The sequence below is a fragment of the Hypomesus nipponensis genome, chromosome 8 (genome assembly GCF_054491055.1).
Source record: "Hypomesus nipponensis isolate SF chromosome 8, ASM5449105v1, whole genome shotgun sequence".
Lineage (NCBI taxonomy): Eukaryota > Metazoa > Chordata > Actinopteri > Osmeriformes > Osmeridae > Hypomesus > Hypomesus nipponensis.
Genome location: NC_140368.1, coordinates 333007 through 358323, shown reverse-complemented (window position 1 = coordinate 358323; position 25317 = coordinate 333007). Strand labels below are relative to the sequence as shown.

General features: G+C 47.9%; 1 protein-coding gene and 1 long non-coding RNA gene across 4 annotated transcripts in view; one reads left to right on the top strand and one right to left on the bottom strand.

Annotated features, from left to right (window-relative positions):
- The window catches only part of ofcc1 (orofacial cleft 1 candidate 1), a 60835-nt gene that overhangs the window by 31733 nt on the left and 3785 nt on the right, over positions 1–25317 (bottom strand). Inside the window, exons 1-6 of one of the 3 annotated variants that reach the window (XM_084703288.1) lie at positions 24992–25051; positions 24358–24591; positions 21178–21429; positions 19829–20123; positions 12395–12474; positions 10470–10588 (exon numbers count right to left, since the gene is read on the bottom strand). In XM_084703288.1, coding sequence (XP_084559414.1) covers positions 10470–10588; positions 12395–12474; positions 19829–20123; positions 21178–21429; positions 24358–24360 — 749 coding nt within the window. In that variant the 5' untranslated portion in view covers positions 24361–24591; positions 24992–25051. Of the gene's footprint in view, positions 1–10469; positions 10589–12394; positions 12475–19828; positions 20124–21177; positions 21430–24357; positions 24592–24991; positions 25052–25317 lie in introns of those variants that run through there. The other 2 variants (XM_084703287.1, XM_084703291.1) reach the window with 2 other exon arrangements.
- LOC146274615 (uncharacterized) lies at positions 8097–10460 on the top strand. The gene is made up of 3 exons (XR_014766330.1): positions 8097–8322; positions 8511–9214; positions 9584–10460. It is a non-coding gene; the product is annotated as an uncharacterized LOC146274615 (long non-coding RNA).

Below are 25317 nucleotides of genomic sequence, written 5' to 3'. Positions count from 1 at the left end.
GGCTCATACTACTAGCTTTTTCATAGAAGACTTTCAGTCTCGGAGCTAGGGAAAAAAAAAGCCACTGTTTAAAGCTAGACCGGAAGAGTCGGAAGTGGAAAGATGGCGCTGTCCAGTCTCGTGCTCTCGCTTGCCTCACTGCGCCACTGAGCACTTTTCATAGAAATGAATGGGGACGCCATCTTGGAAGACAAAAGTAGCTTACTCTAGTTATATTAACTCTATGGCTGCTGCCTCCTCACAGGAAGATGGCTGACAGGAAGTGAAGTCTTTTACCACAGAGCTGATGGCATTATCGAACCTCCAATCACAAGTACAACACGGAGGAAGCTCTCCCCAACACCACCCAACACCACCCAGACACCACCCAGACACCACCCCAGTTCCACCCAGACACCACCCAGACACCACCCCAGTTCCACCCAGACACCACCCAGACACCACCCCAGTTCCACCCAGACACCACCCCAGTTCCACCCAGACACCACCCCAGTTCCACCCAGACACCACCCAGACACCACCCCAGTTCCACCCAGACACCACCCAGACACCACCCCAGTTCCACCCAGACACCACCCAGACACCACCCCAGTTCCACCCAGTGAAATTGACATTCACACAACATTTGAAAAAGTATGTTTTGACCATGGGTTGTCATTATGGGTAAGTGAGTCTAGATTAAGAGGTCTTCAACCCTGGTCCTCTGGGACCCCCTGTCCTGCACGAGGGTTGAAGACCTCTGGTCTAGATTAAGAGGTCTTCAACCCTGGTCCTCAGGTTGAAGACCTCTGGTCTAGATTAAGAGGTCTTCAACCCTGGTCCTCAGGTTGAAGACCTCTGGTCTAGATTAAGAGATCTTCAACCCTGGTCCTCACGGACCCCCTGTTCTGCACAAGGGTTGAAGACCTCTGGTCTTGATTAAGAGGTCTTCAACCCTGGTCCTCAGGTTGAAGACCTCTGGTCTAGATTAAGAGGTCTTCAACCCTGGTCCTCAGGTTGAAGACCTCTGGTCTAGATTAAGAGGTCTTCAACCCTGGTCCTCAGGTTGAAGACCTCTGGTCTAGATTAAGAGGCTAAATAGATTCTTTTTCAATTTAAAATGTAATCAGGCTCTCTCTCTCCTCCTTTCTCTGGTGACTCGTAATGTAGGGCCACAGAGACGCTGATCTCATCCCTTTCTGGAGCGTCACGCTGATTGCTGTCACTTGATAGATATTGGGCCACTGGCGTTGTTTAGGAAATGGCCTGAAACCGCTTTTATTTACTTTTGTTAAACGTCAAATAACGTGTTTCCTGAGTGGGAACGGAACAGTGTGTGCTGATGTCTGGATAAGTTGCTGTTTGCTCTCAAACGGATGATATCTAATCACTGAGATCATAAACGGACGCGATCGCAGGCGTGACAATGTCATAGGGGCGATCAAGGCTCACATCCCAGGTGGTGAGAGAGGTTGATCGCTGTTTCTCAGAAGCAAATCTGATTGTCAGTTATGCATGTTTGCATATACACACACACGTTTTATGTTTCCCTACTTTCAAGGAATAGTTCTAAACCAGAAATCATCAAAGCCCCTCACCAGCACGTATGTCCAGCACATGAATGTGTTCACCTGCCGCTCCCTTTCCCAGCGTGTGAGGCGCTAGGAGGGAGATAGGAGCGCTGTTGTTATGGTTATTGGAGGTAAACATCTGTCCCAGTGTGCATGTCTTCCTCACAGATCTCTCCTGCAGCTTTGAACACACACACACACACACACACACACAGTGTAGATGCTTCAATCAGAGCAGTGAGGAACTCAGTGGGCTCCTCTCAGAGGAACAAGCTGACCTTTCCAGTCCTGCTGACTACTAACCAGGAACACGGCTCCTGTCAGACTGGAGAGACTATCACCATATGCACCATCCCCATACTCACTCAGGGGTCTGTGTCTGTATGCCTTCATGTGAGTGTAGAGTGCGTGTAGTGTGTCCCAGTGCCAAACCCAGTTTTATCTGAGGTGTGGTCTCTGCTCTCCCAGGGGCTCCCTCAGCGGCTGGGAAACCTCAGGGCTTCTGGGTAAGATTGAAATCATCTCATGAGAAGTTTTATTCATTTATAATTTTCAGTTGTTACTACATTTCCCTCAGTTAACTTTTATATTGTTGTTATTTTTCTCAACACTACCCCAATTAATTGAACATCTTTCCTTTTACAAGCCCCTCTATTACGGAGACCCTGGCAAAGCCTGTTCTACATAAACAAGTTTCATTGAGAAATCGTCCGAGCGGCAGGCATGCGGGGTGCAGTAAAAGCAGTAAAGCAGTTTGACCCTGGTGACTCAGCAGAGCTACATCATGCCCTGCTACATTACCCACAACCCTCTGCAGCTGTGATGATCTGGGAGCCCAGATACACCAGCCTAATCAAGAAAAGAACAAATATGTTCCACTTAATTAGAAGCCCTCGTTTGACTAATAGCTGGCTGTTCCTTGTTTAATGTGGGGAGGCATGTAGCTGCAGAGTGATTTGGTGAAGTGGATGAAACTATAGTGTTGTAATGGGGCTGTGGAGTTGGCAGGGTGTGCGTGTGTGTTTATATGAAGAACAGGCTGCTTCAGCGAGATGCAACATGTGGGTTTTAATAGACAGACCAACTCCTCGCCCAGCGATTAAGACGGTGGAACTGACAGGCCTCACAGTGCTCCGTAAACAAGGCTTCCTCAGCGTTAACACACACTGGGGACACAATAACCACCTCCCTCACACACACCTATACACTCACACACACACCTATACACTCACACACACACCTATACACTCACACACACACCTATACACTCACACACACACCTATACACTCACACACACACCTATACACTCACACACACACCTATACACTCACACACACACCTATACACTCACACACACACCTATACACTCACACACACCTATACACTCACACACACACCTATACACTCACACACACACCTATACACTCACACACACACCTATACACTCACACACACACCTATACACTCACACACACACCTATACACTCACACACACACCTATACACTCACACACATACCTATACACTCACACACACACCTATACACTCACACACACACCTATACACTCACACACACACCAATACAGTCACACAGGGCCGGCGTTTGCTATAGGCGAAAAATACAGAAGTGCGAGGGGGGGGGGGGGGGGGGGGGACGCTGTTGAAACATCTTGCCTAGGGTGGCGAAGGTACTCGCGCCGGCCCTGCACTCACACACCTATACACTCGGACTGGGCGATTATTATCGATAAGGATGTGTATATTTACATTCGATAACGATAATTACGACGATAGACCACATATCTGTAGTAGTAGCAAAATAAGTCTCTTCCTTAACTTTTTCCCTACACTCAGCATAAAGTTTAGGCAGAGCGGTGTGAGAGAAATGTGTTGCGGCCAGGGAGCACGTACCTGGGGTCAATTAACTTTAACTTTTTAAACCTTGCTTTTTATCAATAGTCTACCTATCAATACATTGGCGCCAACTCACACTTTCTGCATGTTCCAACGAGTGATTTTGCTTCAGGTGGTAAAAAAGGTTTTTTACATACTCGTATTATAATTGGACCAATACGCTGTTCTTATTGGTCCAGAGACATTCTAAGAAGTCGGCAAAACCGTTTGCAGACTTCTCCAGAGGTCAGCAGACAATTTACGGACCTAGCAAGCGGTTGCCTTGGAGATGTTGACAACATGGTGTCTGCTCCAGATTCATCGTGTTTGATTTGGGACTTTCCTACGTGTTGTTATATTATATTAAAAAACAATTATGGACTTTGACAGATCTACCAACGCTTTTGTAAGCAGAGATTTGTTAAAACAAGAAGTCCACATTTACAGTTTGTCGTATTACCAGACTTGGTAGCCACCTGTTTGTTTACTACTCCAATTTGCACCGAACATTGCTCTGCTCTTTGTTGGATTTCAAAAAGCCAAACAACTTCCAAATAACTGAAGAAGACGAACCCTTTTTATCAATAATTTCTTCATTGGAAGTTGCTCCCTTGCTATGGCTATCGCTAACACTGTTTTCGGCAATAAGACTCATTTTCCGCAGTTAACATTAGCTACTACACTTGAGGTGCTCAGTATATTTTAGTGAGCGTACAGTACGCTACCATTTCTCCGCAACTTCCTGCTGTATCACAGAAATTAAATGGACTGCTATTCCTAATTATTCTCTAATGACATTATCGATATGATTGAAAATGTATTAATGTTAAGATATCTTTATTGAGGGAAGTCATTGCTTCGTTAATTATTTTTATCGATTTATCGCCCAGCCCTAACCTATACACTAACACACACCTATACACTCACACACACCTATACACTAACACACACACATGACCAAACATACGTTTCACCACACGCACACCTCTCTCACTCCTTAAACACAGAACATTAGGAGCCGGTAGTCTTTCCATAACCTAATGGTATAATTCTGACCTTTAAACGTAATCCCAGGTCTGCCAGCATGGTAGGAGGCCTGGGCCTGACAATACAACTAACCAGGACGGGATCCTGACAGACATCCTTCTAGGGGGGAGGGAGGTAGAGAGGGAGAGATAGAGATGGGGGAGGCAGACAGGGGGAGGCAGAACCGGAGAGATAGATGGGGAGGCAGACAGGGGGAGGCAGAACCGGAGAGATAGATGGGGAGGCCAGAATCTGTACATAGAATAGGTTCCTCCTCTCCTGACCTTACATTATTACAACAAGAGAATCACCATAGAGAGGGAGGCAGGAAAGAGAGAGGAGGGAGGCAGGAAAGAGAGAGGAGGGAGGCAGGAAAGAGAGAGGAGGGAGGCAGGAAAGAGAGAGGAGGGAGGCAGGAAGGAGGCCAGAATCTGTACATAGAATAGGTTCCTCCTCTCCTGACCTTACATTATTACAACAAGAGAATCACCATAGAGAGGGAGGCAGGAAAGAGAGAGGAGGGAGGCAGGAAAGAGAGAGGAGGGAGGCAGGAAAGAGAGAGGAGGGAGGCAGGAAAGAGAGAGGAGGGAGGCAGGAAAGAGAGAGGAGGGAGGCAGGAAAGAGAGAGGAGGGAGGCAGGAAAGAGAGAGGAGGGAGGCAGGAAAGAGAGAGGAGGGAGGCAGGAAAGAGAGAGGAGGGAGGCAGGAAAGAGAGAGGAGGGAGGCAGGAAAGAGAGAGGAGGGAGGCAGGAAAGAGAGAGGAGGGAGGCAGGAAAGAGAGAGGAGGGAGGCAGGAAAGAAAGAGGAGGGAGGCAGGAAAGAGAGAGGAGGGAGGCAGGAAAGAGAGAGGAGGGAGGCAGGAAAGAGAGAGGAGGGAGGCAGGAAAGAGAGAGGAGGGAGGCAGGAAAGAGAGAGGAGGGAGGCAGGAAAGAGAGAGGAGGGAGGCAGGAAAGAGAGAGGAGGGAGGCAGGAAAGAGAGAGGAGGGAGGCAGGAAAGAGAGAGGAGGGAGGCAGGAAAGAGAGAGGAGGGAGGCAGGAAAGAGAGAGGAGGGAGGCAGGAAAGAGAGAGGAGGGAGGCAGGAAAGAGAGAGGAGGGAGGCAGGAAAGAGAGAGGAGGGAGGCAGGAAAGAGAGAGGAGGGAGGCAGGAAAGAGAGAGGAGGGAGGCAGGAAAGAGAGAGGAGGGAGGCAGGAAAGAGAGAGGAGGGAGGCAGGAAAGAGAGAGGAGGGAGGCAGGAAAGAGAGAGGAGGGAGGCAGGAAAGAGAGAGGAGGGAGGCAGGAAAGAGAGAGGAGGGAGGCAGAGGGGGGAGAGAGAAAGACAGGGGGGAGGCAGAGGGGGAGAGGGTTGCAAACTTTTTTCAAAACCTGATTTTCGCAAATATTTTTTCAACCTTTGGAAACTTTGTTTTCGAAACAGTCTGTTGTCTTTCCAGTATTTGTACTTCGTTACTTCCTTTAACTAACATATATGCTGCCAAAACAAACATCCAAAACATGGTTTAAAAGTTTATTTGTATTTGTATTGGTATTATTGAAAAAAAGGGTTTGAAAAAAAGTTTCCACAAAAAGTAAACAAATAAATAAACGTTTCCAAAGGTTGAAAACAAATGTATATATAACATATAGGCTACCAAAACAAACATCAAAAACAAGGTAAAAAAAAAAAAAAAAGTTCAAAATGTTTCAACTGTTGGACACCTTTTTTTTAAACTTGTGAGAAAAGTCCACCAGAGGATGAAGAGACCACAGAGACTGTGTTGAGCAGGAGGAGAGAGACCACAGAGACTGTGTTGAGCAGGAGGAGAGAGACAACAGAGACTGTGTTGAGCAGGAGGAGAGAGACCACAACGTTGAGCAGGAGGAGAGAGACAACAGAGACTGTGTTGAGCAGGAGGAGAGACAAAAGGGTGTGATGACGTCACACCAGTTCAGTCCAGAGCTGCTTGTCACATGTTTGTCTAACAGGAAATAACTGCTTTGTATTTATTTTAACAAGATAGGCTTCAACCAGTATGATAGCTATTTGTGCTACATTAGTGAGAAACACTGTATTTTAAACATCCCCGTCCATCTAAGTAAAACTCAGACAAAAAGGAAATACTCTTATGAGTGTAATGTCTCTGGTGTTTATTGATCTTTGCTGTGGTTTTAGACTCTTGTGTCGTTCAGGGAATGTGATAAGACAGATGGACAGAAAGAGACTCAACCTCTGTCCTGCACCTCTCTCTCTCACACACATGTATGACTCCCCTGTCTCTCCACTGTTGACCATACACGCCAGTCATGGGAAACAGCTGGGGGCAGGATGGTGGGTGTGGGCGTCTCCAGGGCAACGTGGAGAGGTGAGGCCTACATGCACCCAGAGGCCCCCCACACTTCCTGCTTCTGAGCACAGGAAGGAGCCCTGGGACCTGGAGGTGAACAGTATCACTCCACAGCACGTCGTCAGCCCAGACATTCTCTCTCCTTCTCTCACGTGGCAGTGTAGGTGGGTGTCTTCCAATGCCCTACAGACCAGTGCTGAGTTGTGACCTGACTGTGTATAGCTGTCTGTCTGCTCACACACACACACACACACACACACACCCACACCCACTACTGTACCCACTCTGCCAGCGAGTCACAGAGCCCTGGGGAGCAGGCTGCTTGGCTCCCCGGATACTCAGACTGGAAGAAAATAGGTCACACACACACCTACAGACTAACACACTTCCAACACTAACATACTAACACACACATACACTCACACTAATATGTAACACACACTAACATGTAGCACACACACACACCATACATAATATATATAATATATAAAAATATAGAATATATAAAAAGGATGTAGAATGTAATTAGTGAAGGTATAAAATGTATGTCAAATTTTTTGGTGAAGGTATAAAATGGCTGTAGAGTGCATGTAATTAATTCCGTGGTGTGCGATGTTTTAAAAAGGAGATGCCAAAGAAAAAGGTTCCATGATGGAAGTCGTATTGTGTTCTATCGTCTGTAGTCGTTGCACAGACCTGGCAGAGTCCTGCCTAGAACACAGCCCAACTGTGTCTTCCATGTGGAGCCCTGCTCTGCTCCATATCACCCTGCTGAGGGTTAGGGTGAAGAAACAGCCTCTGGAGGTCATCTCTCTCCTCTCTATGCCAAGGCAGGACAATCACACTATAATTGATATGAGATTTGGGGGGTACATCTTAAGGTAATTAGAATCTCGGGTAATTGGGCTAATTAGATCTAATTGTTATGTGAGAGTCAGTTTGATTAAAACAGGTTTCCCCAAAACGAGAGCAGAAACATTTCTGTGTTAGGTTGGATGATACGGGTGTGATTGACATGAATGCTGTGAAAAACTTCCAAAAGATTTCAACTTTTAGTTAAAGAAGTAACTGAGTCCTGAGGCGTGACTAACAGGGAACCTACACAACTACAGTCCTATAACTAAGAGATAATAACTAAGTAACCTTTTATTCATTTAGCAGATACTTTCATCCAAACTAACGTACGACTGGTGCATGTAGAAAGTGCTGCAAAGGATCAAGGACCAGCAGTTTGAAGTCCTGACAGTGTTTCAGTAGTCAGAGTCAAGGAACTTCATTACATTAGAAATGTCAAATGATCACAAACTGCCCAGATATTGGAATGTTTAGATAGCACAGGTTGTTTTTGATGTGGTTACCGAGTGATGCAGTTAGACTTTGTTTAACGACAATGAGAGCTGTTGCCGTGGTATCCAGCTGCAGATTGGTCCTATTGAATTCAGACGCCAAATTCAACCCTGCTCTCTGATATCTGTGCTTACGTGTTCTTCCAGAGTCCACGTCCACTTTCACACATCAGAGAAGGAGGAAGGTTAGTAGGAGCTTTCATGTCTCTTCAGACAGGCACACTCATGAAGATATTCCTGCTCCATTTTCATTTGCCCAGAATTGACTGTACTATTGTCAATACTTGCACTAAGGAGCATTGTGTGTTGTCTTTGAAATTGTGATTTATGGTTTACAGTCTTAACGATTCAATGTATGTTTTGGGGGGTGAAGGTGGGGGGTGCTCCAGAGGCCAAGCCTCGGTTTTGTATATGCAAATCAGAGAGGATGAACTGAGAAAAAATAATCAAACTGCGAAGAAGGAGAGCAGTGATCCAGATCTGGCCCATCGAGCAGAAACTTCAAATATTAAAACATTATTTATGTAGGACCTCTTGTATTATGAACACTGCAGAATATCCGAAGTCTTTTAAGAGCTGCCAGAAGGTTGAAGTCGTGTTATGAATACTGCAGCCACTCACATTCTGTCTTCTGTGATTCATCCTGAATCTGATGTAGTTCTTGTCTCCTGTAATGTGCCATATCTTTCATCAAGGATGAATTCCACTTGTCACTGAGATTCAGATATTTATTTTTCATCTTTAAATCAATAAATGTTTTAGCGGTATGTAGACTGACACGTTAGGAGGTGACAGTTGGTGCTGGAGTGTGATAGCTGGGCTGTGTGTGTGTGTGTGATTGTGGTGGTGTGTACAGCCTCCCTCGGTGTGACTTGGGGGGGCTGAGAACAGTCTGAAGCACCTCGGAGGTGGATGAGCTCAGCGCTGTTCTCTAGGTGGCAGTAATATCCCTCCTAACCCTCCATCATCGCAGAAGAAACATATACAGAAGCAGAGCTGCTGATGAAGTTACTGAGGAGCGACACACTGGATACACAGAGCAATCAATCCCAGAGCCTAACCCTATCCCCAGGAGAGGTAGAGGAGCCCAGAGCTAGTCCAACTGCACAACAGGGCTGCTAGAGGGGATGGTAACAGGGGATTTCTTAACTAAGCGTTTACAGATACTATGAGTCGCTCTACCACTACTATGATGCTCCAACTAACAATTAGATCAGTCAACACGACAGACTCAGGTACTGGATAAGTGTTTCATTTTCACATGACATCAGGAGGGTTTGTGAGGGGCAGCAGGGAGGTGTGGTTCTGAACCTTCTGTTTTAAACCCTCAGAGACCAGCAACCTTCAGTAACGAGCTCTAAGCCTGTTAAAATAGAACCACAAATGATCCTTAAATCACTGAAATATTTAATTGCGTTCTATTTATCTAGTTTCCTCTCTTTCCAGGCTGTCGTCATGTGTTCTGGCTTGTTTCTGTAGTGATCACAGTAGTTCTTTCACTACACTGGTGCTGCCAGCCTCTCATCTAGTTTACGAGATGGGGAGCTCTAATCTGGCCTCTCCCAGACAGTAGGAACACGGACGTCACCAGAGCCTCTGTCTCTCTGGAGCAGAGCGTGTGGTTTGCACTTCTAGCTAAATCAAATGAAAAACAAACACCTGCATCTCTTTTGGTTTCCCGAACAGGAAAATACCACTTTGACATCATGTTCCTGTGTTGTAGGACACAGGGGGCATGTTTTAACTCCACGCTGTGTTCGCCGTTTCATACGTCCCTGTTTATGTATTAAACTCAAGACAGTGAGACAGGAAAACAACTATTTGGGTCCAAACATTTTTTACAAGTGCGTAAAATGGGCAAACCTCTCCCTTCAGGTTACATTTTCCTTTTGAATGTTTAAACGGTGAAGTTTTAATTGAAAAGTTATGAGGGTGTTGGAGGAACTTGTTTGTTTCCTGTCAGTTTGGTCTGACAGGATCCCAGACTCTCACGTCAGACCCTCCAGCAGCCTCTGTCCCGGCCTCAGACAGCCTCTGTCCCGGCCTCAGACAGCCTCTGTCCCGGCCTCAGACAGCCTCTGTCCCGGCCTCAGACAGCCTCTGTCCCGGCCTCAGACAGCAGGTGATACACAACTTATCAAGCTCAACATCGGTGATTAGAAACAAAAAGCTCCCCTTCCCTAGCGGCTGTGTTTCCAGTACGTGAGACAAACTTTGGTGTATTCCAGAAACGTCTCTCTGACTGACATCTGGCCGTCACAGTGAGCAGAGAGCCACCATGTGCCTTGCTGTGTCCTGTGTGCGGGGGGAAATGTATGTGCGGAGGTCTTACTGCAGAGAGAAGGTGTACAGCTCCATATCTTCTTTGGAGAGGTTACACAGTGTCTCCTGTTTGTCGGCATGGCGGAGGTGCGGTGCCATGGGGTTGTTCATCCTGATTGGCTCCCTCTGCTGGGAGATGGAGGGGGGAGACAGGAGGGGGGTGACAAGATATGTGTTGTCATCAGAGCAGGAACTATACTAGCTAAACCTAACCCTCGTGTCTAGGAGAGAAGAGGGAACCAAGACATCAGTCACATGCTGCCAAACACACCTCCATCAGGAAGTGACACACTGCCTAACACACCTCCATCAGGAAGTGACACACTGCCTAACACACCTCCATCAGGAAGTGACACACTGCCTAACACACCTCCATCAGGAAGTGACACGCTGCCTAACACACCTCCATCTGGAAGGTAAACCACAGAGAGATGAATGTGTCAGGTTAAATATGTGATGTTCATCGGAAGGTTGGAACTGCCAGGGCGGTTATTCAGTGGGGTCGTTTTCCTGACGTAAACACTGTGCAAGGCTGTTAGGAAGTGGGGTTTAAATATTTCACCGAGGTGCAGCAGAGCTGATATTATTTGTTAAGCCGCCAACAAGTAAACGCCTGGCTCTCTCAGGTCCTGTCAGCTGTGCCCCTGGGTGGGCTTACTGAGCTGCTACTAGTGAAATACTGATGTATGGAAATGAGATCTGCAGTTTGACTAAGAGCCCCCCCTCTCTCCCCCCGTCTCTCTCCTTCCTTCAGAAAGACACCCCCCCCTCTATTTCCTCTTTCTGACACCCCCTCCCCCCTCCTCTCTCCCTCTAGCAGGGTAACTGGGACAGTCTTAGCAGGGTACCTGGGACAGTCTTAGCAGGGTAACTGGGACAGTCTGGACAGAGTAAAGGCACCATAGCGCTCACACAGAAACCCACACAGCAGCAATGGTCACAATGAACAGGTTGAGAGAGAGAGAGTGAGGTAGAGCCAGATACAGGAAAAATAGCACAAATATAAAAACGGCAATGTTCTCCTGTGCCTTTCCACAATACATTTAACACAATATCTACAGTGTGTCCAACCAGGATAGCAGCCCTCCGGGCAAAATGGCCGCCTGGAAAAACTTCATTTTAATTAGCCCTGTGGAGGAGGGAGGAGGAAGCACCACCCTGCTGATCCAGGTCCAGGCAGGCTGGAGATCACTCCACTTAATCATCAGACAACTGCCTCTCTACTCAGTGACATTTCACAATGTTAACAGTCTCAGAGAGAGAGAGGGAGAGGATGGGAGAGAAACAGGGGGAGAAATAGAGAGGATTGGGAGAGAAACGGGGAGAAATAGAGAGGGGGGAGAAAAAGAAAGAAAGAGATAGAGGGGGACAAGAGGGGAGAGAAAGAGCACCATGGCTGTGAAGAACTGAAACCTGCTATCAACAAGCTCATTCATTAAAAAGGTCAGTGTTGATTAGTGTGTTCTCCAGGCACACGGGCCCAGCGTGAGAGAGAGATACTTCCCCATCGTAAAGGTGCTCAGAGGAGGGAGATGTGAGGGGGCTACCACAACAAGAACATCTCAACAACAAAGGACTGCAGACAAGACACAATGGCAGGCCGGAATGGGAGTCGGCAATGCCAGATCAGCATTGAAAGTAATTCTTCAATTACCACTTCAAAGTGTGGCAGGTAACATCAGGCTTTGATTCATTTAGCTTAAGTCCTCTGAGCCAGAAAGAGGCGTGTTGGAAGCCAGGAGAAGAACGCCTCACTGGCATCGCTGATTTCACAGAATTTGAGCTGCTTTGGCATGTCAAGCACATCAAACTGGCTTTGAAGACTGAAAAATACCTGTTAGTGTGAAATGTATTTTGACAAATCTCAGATAATAAGGCAGGGCCTGGGAGGGGGAGGGGGTTGGGAGGAACACTTCCCCTAAATTGTGCCGTTACCTTGTGCTGCATTCCAGCTTCTCCTTTCACAGGATCAGCCCCCCCTCCTCGCCGCTCTTGCACCGCCACGGAATGCTTACCTGGAGAAAAAAAAAACACAAGCATTTTATTTTTTATTTTTTTACAAGCATTTACCACACCTGGCACAGAGTAAAATAGTAAAAAAAAATTAGAATGGATGAGAAAATAGTCTCATTATTCTCATCCAAAATAGCCATCATGTGAATATGGAGACAAGTTACTAAGATGAGTTGTACATTTAAAACAAGTAAAAGTTTCATTGCACTCTGTGGAAAAAACGTGATACTCTGTGTGTGTGTGTGTGTATATATATATATATATATATATATATATATATATATATATATATGATTGAATAGTCAAAATCAATTGTTAATTTGTTAAATACACAATATGCGTTTTATTTAGAGATTGATACTGAATGGATTGCAATGTTAAAATTATCAATAGATTATAATTTTTTGTTTGTTTGTTTTACAAATCTATTTATTTTAGACATATGCTGGTAGATAAAATAAATATAGACGCTGTGTAGATGTGTGTAATGCATCAAACACAGTGTTGTTTAACGTCCTGTCCTGGGCATCCTGTTTGGGAACAAGCGTTCAGGTAGGAAACTAGTTTAGCTGTCTGGACTCAGCAGCAACGCAGGCACACTTCACTATCTTTCCAGGAACTTATGAAACTCCTCTCAGATCTCACACAATCTGAGACTCAAACATTCAGTCTGAACGCTCTAATGCACGCAATTACACACAAGGAAAAATCGAAAAAGAAATTAAATTTGGTTGTAATACATTTCTCCATTCTTCTCTCCTTTGGTAAATTACTTTTGAAGTGTTTTTTCCTTCCTTCTTGTCTTCACTCCTCTCGCCCTCCTCTCCTCTCGCTGCTGTAATTTAAATGGTAAGCCGCCAGATGTGTGTCGCATGCTTGAAGAGCCAAGCCTCTGCATTATTTAGCATATTAACATTCACAGAATTTAAAAAAGGGTTTCTGCATTGCCTGGAGGTTGTAATTAAGTAAACCTTAGCTTGATACATGTAAAAATCTCTATGTGAAACTGGAGCCAGTCACATCTATATAATAAATATGGAAACCTCCAAGATGATATAATTTTTTATCTTGCTGCAGGATTAAATACTTCAGTAATAATAACTTTTCTATATGGGAGACAGATCGGCAATCCTCCTGACAGCTAAAACGTTCCTAATGACGAGAACATTCAACCCGTCTCAGAGCAGACAGCAGGCTCAACCCTAACACAGATGTAGATTTTAATTACCAGGTTTCTGGTAAACATTTGGTGTGTGCCTACAGTTACAAGGTAATAAGGTTTTATTTGGGAGTTTCTATAGCAGGATATGTAGTCTTGTTTGTAGTTCCTAGCTCTCCGTGGGATTGCATAATAACGAGAGGGCTGTAAGGTTGGTCTTGCCATCATCATTTAGAATATGAAGAGTTCTGTATCTGTAATGAATATACAGGATGCTCCTGATTGGGAGACGACTGCAGAGACGCAGAAACAGACTGAAGACAGGAAGAGAAATCAGCACAGTAGGTTCAAAAACACAAATATTCCAAGAAAACTGGGCACAGATTTGCGATTTGAAAATCCATCACGTATAACATTCACTAAGAAAACCCGAAACATATTCTATTTAGTTTGACTACAAGACGAGAAAATAAAAATACAGAACAAATCCAATAAGTTGCTGAGAGGGGTTCCCAGCTCTGTGTTGGACGGACACAGCTCTGTGTTGGACGGACACAGCTCTGTGTTGGACGGACACAGCTCTGTGTTGGACGGACACAGCTCTGTGTTGGACGGACACAGCTCTGTGTTGGACGGACACAGCTCTGTGTTGGACGGACACAGCTCTGTCTTGGATGGACACAGCTCTGTCAAGACTTGTCCAGTGAGATGACGACACAAGCTGAGCGGACCAGGAGGAAGCCTCCCTGGTGAGGTGAGCGTGGGCTGGGGACAGAAGGGGAGGCAGGCCAGGGTCCACACACTGGAAACCCTGTCAGGAACTGGGCTGGTGACTCCTTGGCCAGCGAGGGTTTTAATGGGAGAGAGGGCAGCACAAGGCCGCCTGGCCTCTCTAATAACGCTCTCTCCTGGCCCTGCTGCTGCAGCCGTGCTGAGCCAGGATGGCGGCAGTGTCGACAGCTACAGGCTGTGTCCCTGACCTGGGAGCAGGCCTGCCTCAACCCTGCTTCTCCAGGGAAGCAAGTGCACCTTGTTATCCAGCACTCACAGCTGTGGGAGCCCTGGGAGGGGGGCGGGTGGGCCTGGGGGGGCTTTGGAGAGAACCAGACCCACGTAACGAGAGCAGAGAGGAGGCGACCACCAGGACCAACCACCTCACCTGGGCTCTGACCCCCTGCGAGCCCCCCCCTGCTGGCCAGGCTTGTGCCTAGCTGCTGATCTCCCTTCTCATGGTAGGATCCAAATACAACGCTGATGCTAGAAAGTCGATCCCACAGCGGCCGTAGTGGACGTCATGTTTTTGGTTTGTGTTCATAAGTCGACATGGAGGATGGATGGTGTTGTCTCAGGGTGAGGGTTTGTTGTCTGGAAGATTCCAGCTAGCTGTCTCCTCCTTCCTCAGTTCCTCAGCGAGGTGACGCTCATAACTGCACACACGTATCACACACACTCCCGTATTGCAAAGGTTATACCACTCATTATACGGAGACAGCAACTGAGTTGTCAGGAGGAGGGTTGAGTGACTGAGGGGGGGTGAGACAGGCTGATTGTGAGGGGCTGAGGGGGGAGACAGGCTGTTTGTGAGGGGCTGAGGGGGGAGACAGGCTGGTTGTGAGGGGCTGAGGGGGGAGACAGGCTGGTTGTGAGGGGCTGAGGGGGGGTGAGACAGGCTGGTTGTGAGGGGCTAAGGGGGGAGACAGGCTGGTTGTGAGGGGCTGAGGGGGTGAGACAGGCTGGTTGTGAGGGGCTGAGGGGGTGAGACAGGCTGGTTGTGAGGGGCTAAGGGGGTTGAGACAGGCCCAGGCACTCCTCCAGGAGCAACATCTCCAAACACATCCGATGAAAAAGCCTGGAAACCGTCACGGTGCTCAAGGCCGTGTTTATTATGATGCATTTTCTGAAATGGGGAAAAAGACAAGCGTGCTGGAATATGTCTCTGCTCCTCTGTGTGGATACTGATCCACTGATGGCAATCACAGAACACAACGCTAATCTAATGAGTCGTTTGAATTCAAACAAACCCAAAGAAACCGGATCGTTCTGTTAATGTGAAAGGTCATCTCACCCAGACAGCCTCCAGCTAGTTTCTGTGTTCAAAAGGAAAACATCCTCCACTCTGCTCTGATGGGTCATGGGAAGGAAGACAGGAGAGAGAAAGACTCTCTGACACAGCAAACTCATCGGTGTAGGGTTAGTGTATAGTAACATCGGTGTAAAACATCATTTTTCCTGTTGATGAAGCATTCACTAGACACCTCATCAAGTGCTGCAATATTTTAAAAGTGAATTAATTCATTTAAAACCCAAAGGATCAAAAACTTTCAGTTTGACTGTCAAGTCAGAAGTTGGTGACTTTTACTCAGATATGCGGTCTCGACAACATGTCATCACTTTGAGAAATACCTCCAAACAGTACCTGAAAAACAACCCTGAAACAGACAGAAAGAGAAGGGGAGAGAGAGAGAGAGAGAGAGAGAGAGAGAGAGAAGGGGAGAGAGAGAGAGAGAGACTCCACACCAGAACAGCTCAGGATAACAGGAATCATTTGTTCCTCTTTTCCTCGCGGAATTGGATTTCCATTTGCTTTTGGGTTAAAGTTGTCTCTCCAAATCTCCTCTTCCACCTTGACATAATCTCCCCATCTGCATGTGTCCTGCTGTAGAGAGGCTGTAGAGAGGCTGTGGAGGGCTGCATGTGTCCTGCTGTAGAGAGGCTGTGGAGGGCTGCATGTGTCCTGCTGTAGAGAGGCTGTGGAGGGCTGCATGTGTCCTGCTGTAGAGAGGCTGTGGAGGGCTGCATGTGTCCTGCTGTAGAGAGGCTGTGGAGGGCTGCATGTGTCCTGCTGTAGAGAGGCTGTGGAGGGCTGCATGTGTCCTGCTGTAGAGGGGCTGTGGAGGGCTGCATGTGTCCTGCTGTAGAGGGGCTGTGGAGGGCTGCATGTGTCCTGCTGTAGAGGGGCTGTGGAGGGCTGCATGTGTCCTGCTGTAGAGAGGCTGTGGAGGGCTGCATGTGTCCTGCTGTAGAGAGGCTGTGGAGGGCTGCATGTGTCCTGCTGTAGAGAGGCTTTGGAGGGCTGCATTTGTCCTGCTGTAGAGAGGCTGTGGAGGGCTGCATTTGTCCTGCTGTACAGAGGCTGTGGAGGGCTGCATGTGTCCTGCTGTAGAGGGGCTGTGGAGGGCTGCATGTGTCCTGCTGTAGAGAGGCTTTGGAGGGCTGCATTTGTCCTGCTGTAGAGGCTGTGGAGGGCTGCATGTGTCCTGCTGTAGAGAGGCTGTGGAGGGCTGCATGTGTCCTGCTGTAGAGAGGCTGTGGAGGGCTGCATTTGTCCTGCTGTAGAGAGGCTGTGGAGGGCTGCATTTGTCCTGCTGTAGAGAGGCTGTGGAGGGCTGCATGTGTCCTGCTGTAGAGGGGCTGTGGAGGGCTGCATGTGTCCTGCTGTAGAGGGGCTGTGGAGGGCTGCATGTGTCCTGCTGTAGAGAGGCTGTGGAAGGCTGCATGTGTCCTGCTGTAGAGAGGCTGTGGAGGGCTGCATGTGTCCTGCTGTAGAGAGGCTGTGGAGGGCTGCATGTGTCCTGCTGTAGAGGGGCTGTGGAGGGCTGCATGTGTCCTGCTGTAGAGAGGCTGTGGAGGGCTGCATGTGTCCTGCTGTAGAGAGGCTGTGGAGGGCTGCATGTGTCCTGCTGTAGAGAGGCTGTGGAAGGCTGCATGTGTCCTGCTGTAGAGAGGCTGTGGAAGGCTGCATGTGTCCTGCTGTAGAGAGGCTGTGGAAGGCTGCATGTGTCCTGCTGTAGAGAGGCTGTGGAAGGCTGCATGTGTCCTGCTGTAGAGAGGCTGTGGAGGGCTGCATGTGTCCTGCTGTAGAGGGGCTGTGGAGGGCTGCATGTGTCCTGCTGTAGAGAGGCTGTGGAGGGCTGCATGTGTCCTGCTGTAGAGAGGCTGTGGAGGGCTGCATGTGTCCTGCTGTAGAGAGGCTGTGGAGGGCTGCATGTGTCCTGCTGTAGAGAGGCTGTGGAGGGCTGCATGTGTCCTGCTGTAGAGAGGCTGTGGAAGGCTGCATGTGTCCTGCTGTAGAGGGGCTGTGGAGGGCTGCATGTGTCCTGCTGTAGAGAGGCTGTGGAGGGCTGCATGTGTCCTGCTGTAGAGAGGCTGTGGAGGGCTGCATGTGTCCTGCTGTAGAGAGGCTGTGGAGGGCTGCATGTGTCCTGCTGTAGAGAGGCTGTGGAGGGCTGCATGTGTCCTGCTGTAGAGAGGCTGTGGAGGGCTGCATGCTAATGAGGGTAGTCAGCTCCACTCAGCCAGAGTGCAGCCAGACTGAGGCGCTTTGATCGCTGGTCCTGGAACAGATCAGGTTCACTTCTCAGCACACCTCACCTGACTCCGTGTGTGTGTGTATGTATGTAGGAGAGAGTGTGTGTGTGTAAGAATGTGTGTGTAAGAATGTGTGTGGATGTTTTAGAGTAAGTGCCATTGTGTGTTTGTGTGTGTGTTCCGATACCTTTTGGCCGTGTGGCTAAACATAAATCTCCCACAATGCCTCCGTCTCCATGGTGACGATGGGACTCTTCCCGTGTGGGGTGTTAGGACCTCGGTGGGAGGTCAGAGTTCGCGGAGCAGAGGAAGTGACAAGCTGTGAAATGTAAAAGACCAATTTCTTCCACATGTTGCAGCACTGGGAGAACTGTTGCTGAGCTGTCAAGCAACATCACGTCTAAAATGGGGCAGGTTCCACCCAGCAGACCTGTCACAGCAGACCTGTCACAGCCCGGGTGTAATTAACACGGCTGCACATGCTTAAAGCTGAGCACCCCAGAAACTTTTCAGGACTGTTAAATAAAGATGAGCCCTGCCAAAAACCTGATGTATTAATAACAGAGGCACATGTCTTTGTACTAGATCAATACCAAATGAGCCGGGGTGTGATTCTCAGCAGCGAGGGGATGTGGGATGACCTGGTGGCAGAACCAATAGTGTGTATCCTAGAAAGGAAGTGGCCGCACTTCTACTTCCGGTTTCTGGAAAAGTAACATTGTCCCTCCTGCCCCCCTCCCTGTCTCTCCTCCCTGTCTCTCCTCCCTGTCTACCCTCCCTGTCTCTTCTCCCTGTCTACCCTCCCTGTCTCTTCTCCCTGTCTACCCTCCCTGTCTCTCCTCCCTGTCTACCCTCCCTGTCTCTTCTCCCTGTCTCTCCTCCTTGTTCACCCTCCCCGTCTCTCCTCCTTGTTCACCCTCCCTCTCTCTCCTTGTTCACCCTCCCTGTTTCTCCTCCCTGTCTCTCCTCCCTGTCTCTCCTCCCTGTCTCTCCTCCCTGTCTCTCCTCCCTGTCTCTTCTGCCCACCACAGGGCAGGGCAGGCAGGGATCCCTGATGCTGCAATGATCCTATCAGCCAGGTCACATAATTTTGGCAGTAAAATATCAAAGAAGCAAAAGTATAAATGGTTTTGTGCATTAACAAAACATCAGTGATCAGCTGATGCAGCCAGGTTTGTTGTTTTCCTGCAGAGGAAGCTGAGGAGATCTGCTCCGTGTCAAAACTGCTTTACAACCCCCAAGAAATCATTCAATATGTCAAAATAAAAACATATTCTTGTTTTTATTGACGTGCCTCATGCACGCTACAGTATGACCTTCCCACATGGCAGTAACACGTGTGTTTGGACTGATCTCCACAGGGGGTTCTGATGTTCCTCCAACAGTTAGCTCATCCATGCGCTTGGTTCCTGGGAGAAGATGATCTCTGTCTTCCATCCCAGAGAGGCCTGTTCTGTCATCTAGAAACACGGGATCTGTCCTGCCAGGCTACATCATTACCATTGTTTGATCAGTTTGTTTACGCTAGCTGAAAGATTATCTGGATTTTGAGGAAAACACTTTGCCAAACACTCAATATTTGCCATGTGCAAATATTTGACTCAAACAACAATCTTAACAGATCATCTTGTTTATGTTAGGTAAAAGGCCATCCTAATATCTGAGCAAACATTGACGTAGTGCTTTATCACGCGGTCCAAGCTAATCTGGGACAGAGTTGTCCAGGTTGGTGTGTGTTCAGGCTGGTGTGCTGTCCCCAAGCCTGGAAGCTCTGTCACCTCTGAGGACAGCAGGCAAGCCCTGCCACTCTCACCAGCCCCACGTCAGTGACATTAGGTGACATTTGCCCCCCACTGTGGTAGTCGTGGAAACGGAGCCCCCCCACCTACCCGTCAGGGAGGAGGATGAACAGCCAGACTCAGCAGACTGGGTTAGGGTGCACCCCCCGCCACACTGCTCCACGGTGGTCTCCCCTTCCACTCCCCCTCCTCCGGGCGGGATGCACCCGGGGCCTGGCCGCGGTTGCATGGGGGTGTGTGGGGGCGGGGGAACCGGAGGAGGGGCCTGGGGAACAGGAGGAGGGGCCTGGGGAACAGGAGGAGGGGCCTGGGGAACAGGAGGAGGGATTGGCAGGGGGACTCTGCATTGGGAACCCCCGGACCTGTCGCTGGGAAGTCTCCTCACCTGAAGAACAGGGGAGAGGAGGAGGACAAGAGGGAGGAGAGGGGGAGGGAGAGAGAGATGGAAAGAAGGATGGAGAGAGTATTTCAGACTTGAACAAGGTGAGCATGTGAGGCCAGGATAGCTGTGATGTCCTGAACAACAGTGATATTACTGGAAGTGTCCTAACAGCACGTCACTCAGCCAGGGTGCATACTGACTACGGCATGGATAGGAGAACAATACAGGAGAAAACATTACATAAGGAAGCTTTGTTCTTGCATTTTAATTCAATTAAGCTGTCCAGTAATTGGATCAATGCATACACACTAATACGTCCGGATGTGTTTAGTAAAGATGCGGTTTGTTTACAATCTGGGGACAATTTACAATTTCTCTGCTCAAGCCATTTCCACACACAGCCTGTGACTGGCGCAGCACACTCTATAGACCGTGGGTCACATCAGGGCAGACAGTGTGTAAGGCCTGTGGGCTCAACGATCACACTGGTTATGCACACACACAGACACATCAACAAACACATATAGAAACACAAACAAAAGTGAAGTGCAAGTGTGGAGACAGACAGACAGACAGGTTCAGGACAGACAGACAGGTTCAGGACAGACAGACAGACAGGTTCAGGACAGACAGACAGACAGGTTCAGGACAGACAGACAGGTCCAGGACAGACAGGTCCAGGACAGACAGACAGGTTCAGGACAGACAGACAGGTTCAGGACAGACAGACAGACAGGTTCAGGACAGACAGACAGGTCCAGGACAGACAGGTCCAGGACAGACAGGTCCAGGACAGACAGACAGGTTCAGGACAGACAGACAGGTTCAGGACAGACAGACAGGCAGGTCCAGGACAGACAGACAGACAGACAGACAGATAGATTCAGGACAGACAGACAGGTCCAGGACAGACAGGTCCAGGACAGACAGACAGACAGGTTCAGGACAGACAGACAGGTCCAGGACAGACAGGTCCAGGACAGACAGACAGACAGGTCCAGGACAACATAACTCTTACCACTCCAGGGAGAGATTACACAGACTCACTCACACACACCTGGATGTACAGGTTGCAGAGCCAGGTGTCCAGGTCTGACGACATGAGCGCCTCGATCTTCCTGAACTGGTCCAGGCATGGCGAGGGCCCCCCTCGGAGCAGCGGGGCACGGAAGTTGCCCTGGACGGGCTGCAGGGAGAGGCCACACAGGGGCCAGGGGGCCCAGCCCAGCACCACTCCCCCTGGGCAGGAGCCCCTCCCCAGCAGCTGGAACACCATCACCATAGAGGAACTTCTGGAGGTAGGCAGGGTCTGGACACACACACAATACACGGGGAATATTTACATACACATCAGTTTAATACATGTACACACTAATATTGAAACACTCATTTTAATATGCACACAGACAAACTCATGGTAATACCCACAGTAATCTTAATATACACACACACTCATGTTAATACACACACACACACACACACACTATAGGGGCATGGGGGTGGGTGGGTGCGTGGTGAAGACAGTTAAGTGCTGTAAAACATGCTAATGTGCTGTGGGTTCATCTGAGCCGGATCCTGCTCTGGGTTAGACCAAACGGCAGATCGGACGTTTTGTTCCGGTGTTTGTTTCAAACGATCTGGCAGAACGCCAGGAGCGTTGTCGCGGTGATGGTTTGAACAGCAAAAAGTCATATATCTGTCACAGTCAGCTATCTAACTCTGTTTACAGTAACTATCTTTGTAACACTATTTACTTTTGGCCAACCAGTTTTCTTCATTCATACCGATGTCTCATTGGTTGAAGAAGTTTAGGAGTGTATGTATGTGTGTGTGTATAAGTGTGTGTGTGTGTGTCAGGTGAGGACTTGGTCTGTGCAGTGTAGAACCCAGCTACACCAGTACAACATTACAACTATCCAGGAACTTCACCCTACTTGCCTCGGGAGGAATGTCCCTGTACTTTCTGTAAGTCGCTCTGGATAAGAGCGTCTGCTAAATGACTACATGTAAATGTAACCATCATGTTTCATCACGACACACATCTGTGTACAACCCTGCCAGGAGGAGGGCCAGGTCAGAGCCACCAGACTGGAGAGAAGGACTCTGTTAGAACGCTTTCATCTGTGCTTCCTACCACAGGAACATTCCTTACCAACTCCTTCTCTGGAGAAACTAAAGGGGATAAGAGAGAGAGACGCTTGGTTGAGTTCATCATCTATCCCTGCTCAATGGGCTGCATCCCACTAGCTGCAGTAGAAACATGCAGGCCCTGCCAAGCCTCGACTTCCGTCCAGGATCTCCAAGACAGATCAAACTGTTCCTTCTAAACCAACCCCAACACACAAAAGGAGATAAAGGAAGGTAGAAAGAAAGAAAATGAGCTCCTATCCTCCTACTATTGCTAATTCCTGCTTTCCTCTGAAGGGTGCACTACCAGTCGCTCTAACGTGGCCAAGCGCTCCCTCCAACACGCCGGTCTCCGCCAGATCGGCCCTCGATCCCGTCCTGACAGCCACTGTGGAGGAGGGCAGCCAGGGGAGGAGGGGGACACCACACTACAGCAACTAAACCTTTTCTATTCCAGATCCACACTGAGGTCCACATTGAGGTTTTGCCAAATGTGCTGCCTTTCTTTCTGTCTGAGCTGCAGATGAACAGGCTGGATGAATACGCCCACCAGTCACTGACAGTGTCCACATGTGCTAGCGAAGGCCTTTATGGTTACTGCTGGAAGACTGTCACCACAGCACACAGCACAGAATCCCAGAAGAACCGATCTGATGGAGATGGAGATGCCCACTGTGGCTTTGGCAGTTCATTGTTGCAGTTAACATGGTTTAGACGTAAATGAGTTAGGCATTTCCAAGCTGAAGACCCACAAAGGTTTTAATCTCAGAAGGGTAATCCTTGTCCCTGTTGGTTTTGAAGCTACTTTAAGGATTTGTTTCTCAAGCTGTTCTGGGAGGAGTGAATAATAACTAGAAAAACACAAAATGGTGACTGTAATAGCAGTAGTAACTGGAAGAGCAAACAGTATCTTTAAGAGATATACATTATGTTCCTGTAATCACAGGCCACAGACTATTTGTGATATAAACTCAAAAATTCACAATATTTTTTCTTCATTTTAATTCCAGTAAAACATCCCAGGCCTTCTATAAATGAATCACCCTAACCCTAACCCTAATCACCCTAACCCTTATATAAATGAATCATCTCTATGGTTTGATTTACATGCATGGATTAAATGTCCAGTTCTATTCATCCTGGAGATCCCTGAAGACTAACCAGAGGCTCCACAGCATAATACCATGTCTCTCCACAAATACACTCTCACTGTTGAAAATCACTCTCATATACACTCACTGTTTAATATCACTCTCATAACCTCCCCTCATTCAGTTTACCCTCTGTCTCTCTACAGCCAATCTGTCAAGCTGCGGAAACAGGAGATGGAGTTGGAAATATTACGAAAGTATAAAGTAAAAACGACACACAAAATCTACAGAGCTGTTAAATGAGGTGTTTGTTTCTTTTTACCTGACAGATCACCTCTGCTTGGTTTTGGAGACAACATTCAGCAGATCCCAGATTGGATTTCACTTCAAACACTTTTCCCCCTCTTGAAAGTGAGTGTGTTTTAATCCTGAGTCTTAAGTGTCAAAATTGTTTTCAGATGAAGAATATGTTTAGTTATATATCCATTTTTTTCCCTACATCACACAATCTGTCTCAGAAAGACTTGACTGGAAGTGGTCTCCTAAGACTGCGTTTCAATAACCACTGTCTTATTGAATGAACTCTCTCAGCCACAAATCACATCCTGGTTTCCCTGCTGAATAAAAACCCCACTCCTCTCAGCAGAGAGAAGAGAGTGCTGTGTCCCTGTCACCATGTCAGGGAACTTCCTCCACACAAGAAATGTTGCCTCTTCAAAGAATCCATTTCAACTCCATGTCATGACCAAACTGAACCCTATTTAACGGATTTCTCAAATACCCATATAGCTTTTCAATAAAAATGCAAAATGTTCACACTTACATAACTAGTCCAGGGAATCTGAAGGGAGAATATTTACACTCACACAAACTAACCACAACCATGACCACCACCAACCATGACCCCTCAACCATGACCCCTCAACCATGACCCCTCAACCATGACCACCCAACCATGACACCAACCATGACCACCAACCTTGAACGCCAACCTTAAGCTCCAACCAAAGGCAGCTTACCATGAACAGGCTCTGGTTGAAGTGTAGCTCTGCATCGAAGAAGCGCCCTTGGTGTTCCACAGGCCGGGTGGTCTGTGCCCAGCCCTTCTCCTCATCCCCAGATTGGCCCAGAGGCGCGGCCCCCAGCCGGGAGTGCAGGGCCAGGCTGACAGAGTACAGGCCCCTGGGAAGCTTGTCCCTCACGCCGCGCAGGCAGCGCACACACACCTCCAGATGCCCAGAGATGCCCTCCTCCTGGGGAGCATAGGGCGAGTCAGTAGGAGCATTAGCATTAGTGGTGAGAGCTGTTAGAATTAGCATCAGTGGTAAGAGCTGGGTCAGCATTAGCATTAGTGGTGAGAGCTGGGTTAGTGTTAGCATCCAGAATGGAGGGAATAGTTAGTATTTAGCATTCGCCTGAAGGCTACATGCAGGAATCTAGTGAAGGGTTAGCATTAGCTTCAGCCTGAAGGTTACATGCAGGGGGTTTTTTGCAATGAAAATAAGGCGGCCCGCCTAACCCTTCTAGCAGAAATAGGGCAAACAAATATAAGAAATCCCTGTATTGCTGTAATTCGTGTATCCCACAATCCCGCAGCACTAGTTAGGTTATACGCAGAAGACAAAGAAGACCAACCGAGGTATGCTAACTTACAGAATCAGTGAACCTCCTGAACTAGTCTGGAGAGACGGTCAAAACAGTTGAAAGCATTCAGTAAGCTGTTAACCGCTATAACTAAAATAATAATAACAGAAAATATGTCACCAAATTATTGTTTAAAGGTTATTCAATGTTCTTGTCATTGACAGATCATGGACAAGAGAAAGGGGGAAATTAAAAAGAAAAAAATATATATTTACACAAAACGCACCCGACACGAAGTAGCCAGGTGAACAGATGTTACTACAGTGTGAGTGAAACACCATTAAAATATAGATTTTCACAACTGTAAATTGCATTTAAAAAGTACGATGTTCAAG